This window comes from Tupaia chinensis, unplaced genomic scaffold, assembly GCF_000334495.1.
Source record: "Tupaia chinensis unplaced genomic scaffold, TupChi_1.0 Scaffold000106_1, whole genome shotgun sequence".
NCBI lineage: Eukaryota > Metazoa > Chordata > Mammalia > Scandentia > Tupaiidae > Tupaia > Tupaia belangeri.
Genome location: NW_006159570.1, coordinates 287885 through 298072, shown reverse-complemented (window position 1 = coordinate 298072; position 10188 = coordinate 287885). Strand labels below are relative to the sequence as shown.

General features: G+C 40.8%; 1 protein-coding gene across 1 annotated transcript in view; it reads left to right on the top strand.

The window, feature by feature from the left end:
• The first annotated feature begins 6 nt into the window (after positions 1 to 6).
• HEY2 (hes related family bHLH transcription factor with YRPW motif 2) overlaps positions 7 to 10188 on the top strand; it is a 14977-nt gene continuing 4795 nt past the window's right edge. Inside the window, exons 1-4 of the mRNA XM_006143798.1 lie at positions 7 to 154; positions 2058 to 2136; positions 2267 to 2350; positions 5747 to 5828. Coding sequence (XP_006143860.1) covers positions 72 to 154; positions 2058 to 2136; positions 2267 to 2350; positions 5747 to 5828 — 328 coding nt within the window. The 5' untranslated portion in view covers positions 7 to 71. The remainder of the gene's footprint in view (positions 155 to 2057; positions 2137 to 2266; positions 2351 to 5746; positions 5829 to 10188) is intronic.

Below are 10188 nucleotides of genomic sequence, written 5' to 3'. Positions count from 1 at the left end.
CGGGGAGTGCGCTGCGCCCTGTTCGGCGTCCGTGGCTCGGCGAAGTTGGGTCCCACGCGGTCTTCGCCGCGATGAAGCGCCCTTCCGAGGAGACGACCTCCGAGAGCGACTTGGACGAGACCATCGACGTTGGGAGTGAGAACAATTACTCTGGGTGAGCGCGGGCTCAGCGGGGGCTGCCCAGAGTCCTAGGGTGTCCCAGAGCTATCTGCACGAGCAGCTTCCTGGAGGTCCTGAGGGTCCTCTCCGCGGCGCACTAGCGGAGAGGGCAAAGTTTTGCACGAGAAACTTTGTTGGGCGCTTTACAGAGCCTGAGTTGGGGTGGGGCGAGGGATGTCTGTCTGGACTGCAGGGGTGGGGCGGAGAGGACGCGGGATGCGACTGAAGGGGAGAATGCTGGAGTTGGTGTAGGAGGGTCCTGGCTGTCAGCGTTGGGCGTACGGACCAGCGAGTCCAGGCTTCTGGCGACGCCCCAGGCACTGAACCATTAGTTCGGAACACTTCCAAAATAGGTCAAAAGGAAAAACCGATTTTTTTTTGGGGGGGGGGAGACTAAAAACACTTTAAAAAATTTTAAAGCAGTCCGCGATGTCAAGGCTAAGTAGGTTGAGCATTGCAGATTGACCGAATGTGACTTGGCTAACCCGCGAATGAGTGACAGATGTAAGGATCAAATCGGTCATCCTTTTTTTGACTGCTTGGTCTTAAAGATCGGCGTCGTGATCACAGAAGCCAGACCTCCTCTTTCCTGTGACAGAGGGAGATTACCGAGGCATTTTAGAGCCAAGGCGGGTCAAATGATAATTGCTTCTAATTGGCATCCCCAGAAGCACCTTAATTATTTATCTGCAGCTGTCATTCAAAGGGTGAAATTCTTCCTGTCTTTGGAAAACTGATTATCCTTCGTATTCTCATTCTGATACGTACAAACCAAAGCTTGAAATCAGCAAAAGCAAAGATATTTACATGAAATGTGGTTTGCAGAGAATCTGAGAGTGTAAAAAATGAGCTCCAAAAACGGAAGATGCACATCAAAGGTGAAACCAATAGGGAAGGGGTGAGACAGAGACAGTTAATCAGAAATCAGATCCAGAAGTGAGAAGACAACGTTAAGGAAACGTCGTGCACCACATTGCTAAAATGAAATAGAACAAATGAACGGAACTGTGAGGATTTGAGAACATGAAGTAGTGTAGAGTCCAGGAATTATAAAGAGAAATTGATAGAGACTAGAAAGGATCGTAAAAATTATGTGACCAAGTCATAATTTGAACTTTCAGTATAGAAATATCTTTTCGTTAGTAAACTTGAAGTGAACTGCAGCTTCTAGAAACTTAACCTTAGATGGAAGACTGAGAGACACCACCAGTTTCATTTTCAAAGTAAAACATTTACTGGTTGCAAACTTAATTTTAATAGTTTCCCTATCAGTGGCATATTTAATTTAGGACATTCTTTTGGAAGATTAGTATATAGAACATTGCATCTGTCATTGTTTTCCCCTGTGAGATTATGACTAATTGAAGTTTGAATATGGTAAGTTAACTTTGGCTTGTCTTAAAGATTGAACAAGGGACAACAGTTTGACAAGTGAAGACTATATAGTGTTGAATAGTAGCATTTGACATGATCCTTATTTTAGAAGCGGTATTACTTTGTGTCTAACAGGAAAGAGGAGGGATGCTGCTAGAGGAGATTAGTTAACTTGCAAGAAATATGTATGAGTGAAACTAGAAAATACTAATATTTAACTTCTCACCCTAATTGCCCATAATTATTTCTTTGGGAGACTCAAGTACAAATTCAGGTGTATTTTCACTAAGGACATTTGTGTCTGGATTACCCACTTAAAACCTTTTTTAAGGCATAATTCTTAAAGAATAAAGAAAAAAAGGGCTGAAAGCAAAGTCTGTTCAGAGTGAAGCAAGACCTAAGAATAAAATCACGCTGACCTGAACTGTGCAACCACTCTGAATATTTAATAAGTGCCATCCAGTACCCAGAAGAAACAATGCTCGTGTTAATGCAGCACCTGACAGACTCTTCCTGTTTCATAGGCAAAGTACTAGCTCTGGGATTAGATCGAATTCTCCAACAACAACATCTCAGATTATGGCAAGAAAGAAAAGGAGAGGGGTATGTGACTTTTTTTTTCTTTTTGTTCATGTAATCCAGCCCAATGTATAACAGTTCTATTTTTCCATTATGAGTAATGTTATCATTTGGGTATTCATAAACTTTTATTGTTTTGCTTTTCTTGGGATAGATTATAGAGAAAAGGCGTCGGGATCGGATAAATAACAGTTTATCTGAGTTAAGACGACTGGTGCCAACTGCTTTTGAAAAACAAGTAAGTACCCCACCCTTGACGCTCCCCCCTCCCCAGAAAAGCTCACACAATCTGATTCTCTCATCTGGGAATGTGGGTTCTTGTTAAAGCTCATTAAAATAATGGTGTATGTGCCCTGATCTGGCAAAGAGCTGCTATTTCAATAAAATGCTTTGTTGTGGCAAAACTATTAAAAACATAATCCATCATGAAGTTGAAAAACATTTCCATTCTTTAGCTTATTTTCCCCTGAAGGGCAATAGTGTACATGCTTTCTCTGTTCTTTCTATGAATACCAGTAGTGGTTTCATTTAAAACCATGATGTATATAGTATTCTTTTTTTTTTTTTAAATAAAAAGTGAAGTATCATTTTTTCCTCAAACTGTTAAAAAGGACTCTTTCTTTAATTTAAAAATATAGTCAGAGACCAGGAAGTAACACCTCTAGTTCTATATTCTAAATAATATTACTAATAAAAGTTGTCTACTGAGCCACTTCCTTTCATCTTTAACCTTGAGGTTCACAGAATGATATTTGATTTGGGGCATCTTTTTGGAAGCTTGGTAAAAATCAAATTGGTCAGAAATTCCCCTTTTCAGAGTTCAAGTATTCCTTTACCAATAAAGAAAATACATACTTTGCACACTTAGGAAACTGAAAAACCAAATATTTACATCTTCCTTTGTGGTTTTAAAAAAATCACATTTCTCCTTGTTTCCCTCCCTCCCCTGCTTCCGTGTAATGGCACAGATTTCCAGGCACATCCTGCCAAGGCAATGACAACCTGGCATTGTTGAAAATAACTTCAATTTAATTCACATGGTATAAGACAACAGTGGCTTGTGTATTGCATTTTGTTGTTTAGTTCGTGAATCCACAAACATTATAAAAACCAGCCCTACAAAGCCCTTGGAAATTATCCAGAAAGTACAGTTTTAGTTTTATTAGTCACTTTCACTAAAACTCCTTGTATATCTTCATGGAAAAGTTGAACATGGACAGAAGTACAGGATGTAATGTGCTATTTTTTTAAAGAATTAGTTTATTTATTTAATTCCATATGTTGTTGTTGTTATTATTATTATTATTATTTTTAATTTGACCAGAGAGAGACAGAGAGTAAGAGAAAGGGAAAGTGAGAAAGCAAACCGCCAGGTCTGAGACTCGAACTATGGTCGGGCATGTAGGAATCCAGCTTCCTTAACCACCATGCCACCATGCCACCTGCTAGCCCCAAGATGTAGTGTACATTTTTTAAACAAAAAAGGCCTCCAGTCTGTTTGCTGAAACTGTCTTTGATGAGCTGAGAATAATGTGGAAATTATAGTTTTAATTAGGAGCATTTTCAGTGACAATAGGCTACCAGTGAAAATGTCAGTAATGGATTTTTTTTTAAATATATTTTGAGGACTGAAATATCTAGTTTGGAAGACAAGTCAGTTCGGTGATTTTCTTTTCTTAGTTTGTTAGATTTTATTTTTTCCTAAATGTTGACTTAAAACAAACCTTGAAAGCAAACCTCAGTTGTTTGGCAGTTAGTTACCATAAACACAAGCGTTCCCATTTGCAGAGCTTGGCTACCAACCCCAGTGAGCTGGCCCTGTCACAGCAAGATTAAAAGAGTGTTCTTTAGAGTAGCTCCAGCACTCTCACCATGTACTGGGTTTTGATCATTTTTGCAAAGCAAGTAAAGCATAGAACGCTGAAATTAATGTTCTTATCCATTAAAAAGAAAACCCAAAAACCATTCTCATTTAATTATTTAGGTCTTCCAGGAAGTTAGAAGCTACTCACAGTCCCCTGAGAGTTTGAGGTGGTGCATTTGTATTTCAACTGGTCCAGAGGTTGCCTTGTTTTATTTTTTTTTTTTTTAAAGAGAAATACAAACATATTTCCAAGACAGTTTTATGAAGAACTATTTTTAAGGGTTTAAAAATTCTTAAGCATTTATGATCTTCTTAGATAAGTAAATTATTCCTTCCTGTTTAAGATTTTGGATTTCACAGTGACACCTACTGGTAATTATTGGGGGAAAAACCTTGAAAGTCTTCCCTTTTTTATTTTTTGTTCCACGTACTGGTGGTCTAGTGTTAGTTACCCTATTAGAATTTTTTCTATTTAAAAGAAATTCTACTTTTGGGAACCAGCAGTTAGCGTAATGGCTATGTCGCTGGACTCCCACGTAGTTGACCGCGGTTCGCGGCCTGGACCCGGTGGCGGGTGCGTGCGTGCCCAAGATCCCGAGAGGAGAATGGAGGAGAAGGGATTGCGACGTGACCATCCCCCCTGGGGGGTGATTTCTCGCTTTCTGTCTCTTATGTCTCTCTCTGTCTGTCTGGCGAGCACACACACCCTATAGTGAAAATCTCTCAAAAAAAAAAAATTCTACTTTTAGCAATAATTTGTTAAAATCACTCAGAGTTGGTATTCAACTAACATTTCAGCCTTTTATAAGTCTATTGGATGTCCTTTAATAAAATAGACAAAATTATTAACCAAGATAGAGTACATGCCAAGTTTAAATTTTTGTAATTGTAATCGTTTTAGTGGAGTGCTGTTAGGAGATTAAGAATAGTGATGATGATGATGATTGTAATTTTTTGGTTGCCAGAGGGAGCATGTGGTCATCATCATAATTTTTTTGTTGCCAGAGGAACAGAGAAAGCACCCTCCAATGGAGCATGGTCACACCACAGTCCTTTTTCCTTCATATTTTCATCCCATCAGGATTTTGGGCATGCACACACATGTGCCCAGTGTGGTTTTAAAGCCGATGGGGCCAGGATTCAAACCACAGTAGGCCATGTGGAATATAGCTCCCTATACATAGCACTGTGGGGCTGGTGAAGAAATGTAATTATTGGGACCAGCAGTTAGTGTAATGGCTATGTCGCTGAAATCCCATGTAGTCAACCATGGTTCAAGTCCTGGACCCGGTGGCTTAAACTCACACCAGGCGCGTGTGCGTGCATGCCCAAGATCCCAAGAGGAGAATGGAGGAGAAGGGATTACAGCGTGGCCATCCCCCCAGGAGGTGATTTCTCACTCTCTGTCTCTCTGTCTCTCTCCGTCTTTCTGGTGAGCACATGCGCCCTATAGCAAAAAATAAAAAACAAAACAAAAAAACCTCTCCAGCAAGAAATGTAATTATTTTCATGATAAGAAAATTATTTATTATACCTTCTTTTAGTTTCTAAAAGTTAAAATGGAAAATATCCTTCATTTGGTGCAACATATTAATCAGTGCTTTCATATAAAGTGTCAGAAGAATTCAGATTTTTCTGTGAAAAAATTAAATTTAGGTTTTTTTGGTGAGAGGGAAAAATTGAAGCTATAATGCTATTGATAAATTCAGCATATATGTTCAAAGTTAGCTTCTGTAGGATTTAATAAGACTTTATTATTTGTTTATGAAGGGATCTGCAAAGTTAGAAAAAGCTGAAATATTACAAATGACAGTTGATCATTTGAAGATGCTTCAGGCGACAGGGGGTAAAGGTAAGTAGGTGACTTTATTTTGTTCCCACTTTCTACCTTTCTGGGTTTTTTAGTTTTTAGTTTTTTCTCTAGTATTGTAAAGAAGTCATAGTTGAACAGTCTTTTAACAAGCTGAGATAGGCCGTCCCAGATTAAAGCCGTGGAAATCAATGCTAATGGCAGGATTGAACTCGTGGGAAAGAACTTCTGGAACAAAAGAAGCACTTGACCCTGGACTTGTGTTTGCTTTCATAATATTGTGGGAGTAAAGCTTCATTCACAGCAGCCTGGTCAGAGGTTTGTTTGGGATTTAAGAAGCACATGCTGGAATCTCTGTACAGAGACAAAACAAACACACAAACATCCAAACATCAACAGGAGGTTAGAGGCAAGTTTTGTTTTCTGTTTTTCTCCTCCTTCATTTCATTAAATCAGGACTAAGACCCAAAATAATTCTGCTATTTCAAAGGAAGTGAGTCTAGAGTTATTTTCACTGTTGCTTTCAGATTTGGATTCTCTTGAATTTATACCAAACAGAACATTTGAAGTGCAGGAAGAAACCTGCCCTAGACCTCTGCACTAGAACCGTTGGTGGAACAGGGAGCAGTCCTTCCCTGGCAGAGCCACCAGGAGGAGGAGCTCTGGGCAATGCTGTGGAGAGGTGTCTCTACTGGATAGTGACTGTACAAAGGATTTGTCAGAGAGGTCAGGGAGGGGCCTCACTCCATCACAGGGAACCCCCCACCCCACCCCTGCACATGAAGTAGACTTGCAGTCCTATAGCTATACTGCTCACACATTTCTCATCACCACACTCCCCTACATACCACTTAAACTTGGTTTATCCCTTTTATAAACTTTTCACCCTTCAAGGCAGCCTTAGATATTCATTTTATGCAAGGGTGTTATTCAGTATATTTAACAACTGCGTAAGAAGTTGGGACCACCAGATGGCATAATGGTTGCTGGACTTTCACATATTTGCCTGCAGTTTGAGTCCCGGACCTAGCAACTTAAAACTCATGCGGGGTATGTGTGAGGGCATGCCCAAGATCCCAAGAGGAGAATGGAGAAGGAATTGCAGTGTAGCCATCCCCGCTGGGGGTGGGGGGGTGATTTCTCGCTTTTTGTCTCTCTGTCTCTGTCTCTCTATCTGGCGAGCACATGCGTCCTGTGGCAAAAATTGCTCTTAAAAAAAAAGCAACTGGTTAAGTTAAGTGCTGTGACCAGCAGGTGGCGTAATGATTACATTGCTGCACTCCCATATAGGTCTCAAACCTCAGGGCTTTAAACTCACACCAGACACATGTGCTCGCATGTCCAAAATCCTGAGAGGAGAATGGAGGAGAAGGGATTGCAGCATGGCCATTCCCCCTGGGGAGTGATTTCTCACTTTCTGTCTCTCAGTCTCTGTCTCCCTGGCAAGTACATGTACGTTATAGCAAAAATCTCTTTAAAAAAAAAAAGTTATGTGCTACAGCCAAATTCTGGAAGCCTCTCTATGCTCACTATCCTTTCTACTATGTAGTACGTAGATGGGTCCTAGTGCAGAGCACGGGCAGGGCAGTGGAGGGGATATTTAGTTTTTAACTCCTATGTGGCCACAGTACTGAAGGCCTACACAGCATCATACCTGACCTTAACTATTTGTCTTTGTTGTTGTTTTAGAATTATTTATTTAATTTTATTTATTATAGTTAAGTGCTGTGACCAGCAGGTGGCGTAATGATTACATTGCTGCACTCCCATATAGGTCTCAAACCTCAGGGCTTTAAACTCACACCAGACACATGTGCTCGCATGTCCAAAATCCTGAGAGGAGAATGGAGGAGAAGGGATTGCAGCATGGCCATTCCCCCTGGGGAGTGATTTCTCACTTTCTGTCTCTCAGTCTCTGTCTCCCTGGCAAGTACATGTACGTTATAGCAAAAATCTCTTTAAAAAAAAAAAGTTATGTGCTACAGCCAAATTCTGGAAGCCTCTCTATGCTCACTATCCTTTCTACTATGTAGTACGTAGATGGGTCCTAGTGCAGAGCACGGGCAGGGCAGTGGAGGGGATATTTAGTTTTTAACTCCTATGTGGCCACAGTACTGAAGGCCTACACAGCATCATACCTGACCTTAACTATTTGTCTTTGTTGTTGTTTTAGAATTATTTATTTAATTTTATTTATTATAAGTAGTAGTAGTAGTATTTCTTTTTAATTTTCTATATGGCATATGCACTCACCAGACAGAGAGGGAGGGAAAGTGAGAAAGCTAGCTTCCAGGTCTAAGTGACCTGGACCACAGTCAGCCATATGGAAGTCCAGTGCCGTAACCACCACACCACCTGCTGGCCCCACCTTAACTATCTTTTATGTGTGTGAGAGAGATTATTGTTATACATGTAGCATGACTTAACCCAGGTTGAACCTTTTCTTTTTTTTGAGAGGTTTTTGCTATAGGATGCGTGTACTTGCCAGAAAGACAGAGAGAGACAAAGAGACAGAAAGTGAGAAATCGCCCCCTGGGGCATGGCCACACTGCAGTCCCTTCTCCACTATTTTGCTCTCTGGATCTTGGGCACGCATGCACACGTGCCCGGCATGAGTTTAAACCATCGTGTGTGGGACACAAACTGTGGTCAACTACATGGGAGTCCCATGACATAGCCATTACACCAACTGCTGGTCCCTCCCAGGTTGCATCTTCTCAAGGAACCATCCTGAATAAGTAAAGAGTGACCGGAGCTTGAAAACTTTCTTATTCAATAGAGAATCACCTTAAATCACAAAAGGCAGCGATCCAGCCCAATTGAGCCACCATCTTGCCTTTAAGCTGAGACAGAAGTACTCTGTTTCACCTTGAAGTTCACAATAGCAAAATGAACTCTAGCTAAATGATTCCTTCTCTACAACTGCTATTCCAGGACGTTTAAAGACTAATTGAGGGGCCAGCAGGTGGCATGGTGGTTAAGGTGCTGGACTGTCACATGGCCGACTGTGGTTTGAGTCTTAGACCTGGCGGCTTGCTTTCTCTTCCTCTTTTTCTCTCCCTGTCTCTCTCTCTCTGGTGAAATTGAATATTAATAATAAATAAAATTAAATAATTCTTTAAAAAAATGAAAAGACTAATTAAGTTAGTAAGGATACCAGTAGGGTTGCTTGATTGCTCTACCTCCCTGGGCATTGTTATCCACAAGGCCAAGAATTCTTATCAGGGTTTCAAGTATTTTGCATGAATTGTTCTTATAAAGAGTAATATTGTTCCTCAGCTTAATTACAAAAAACTGAGTTCCACTTTGCTTGCTATTCTTGGCTACTCTCACAATCCTAAAATTTATCCCAGAATAGTTTGTGAACAGATATTTCCAAGCAAGCTCCATACAAGTCTCCTGACTGCCAGGTCATTAGAGTGGTCATTGTATAAGGGGGTATGTAGGCCTCGCAGAAGGAGAGGTGGCAGCTGTTCAGGCTGCTCAACTGCCTCATTGTGTAGAATGAAGGGCATGAACTCTAGCTCCATTGCCTGATTTCAAGACCTGGCTATTTATTAGCTCTGTGACCTTGGATACATTACTAGCCCTAATCTAAGCCTCAGTTTTATCATCTGTAAAATGAAGACAGTGATAATGTCTCCCTTACAAGGCTGTTATGAGTTGTTTTACTTAAAGCCCATAGAACAAAGAGAGCATAGGATGGTAGACATGTGTCTTATGGAGACAGCTGTTCATCCTGTTTTCCATCTGCTTTCAACTATAGGACAGGAATTAAGTAATGTATATGTTTTCAGATGCAACGGAGGGCTCAGCCATATGCAACAATGTATCTGGCAAACACCAAATTTCACTTTCTTCCTGATCACTACTGAAACTTCTTAGAAGCTTCTGGATTCCATTATTTTTTTTTTCTTTTTTTGGAGAGTTTTTTTGCTATAGGGCACGTGCACTCGCCAGAAAGACAGAGAGAGACAGAGAGACAGGAAGTGAGAAATCACTCCCCAGGGGGAATGGCCAGGCCGCAATCCCTTCTCCTCCATTCTCGTCTCAAGATCTTGGACACGCACGCAGTCGCGCCCAGTGTGAGTTTAAGTTGCTGGGTCTGGGACTTGAATCAATGACATAGCCATTTGACTAACTGCTGGTCCTCTAGGATTCCATTCTTTGCAAGTCTACCTTGGTATTATCCTAGTTTCTATAGGTATTTGGTAGAATCACCTAAACGTGTAAATCTCTCTGGGTTTTTAGACTGTCCGCTCTAAGTATTACCTTCCTCCTTCTAGCATGTAAGTTAGAACCCTCCAAAACCCTGGAGAGAACCCTGAGGACTGTAATGTGAAGTCTTTTTTTTTTTTTTTTTTAAAATTTTTTTTTTTGGGGGAACAGCGGGTAGCATGCT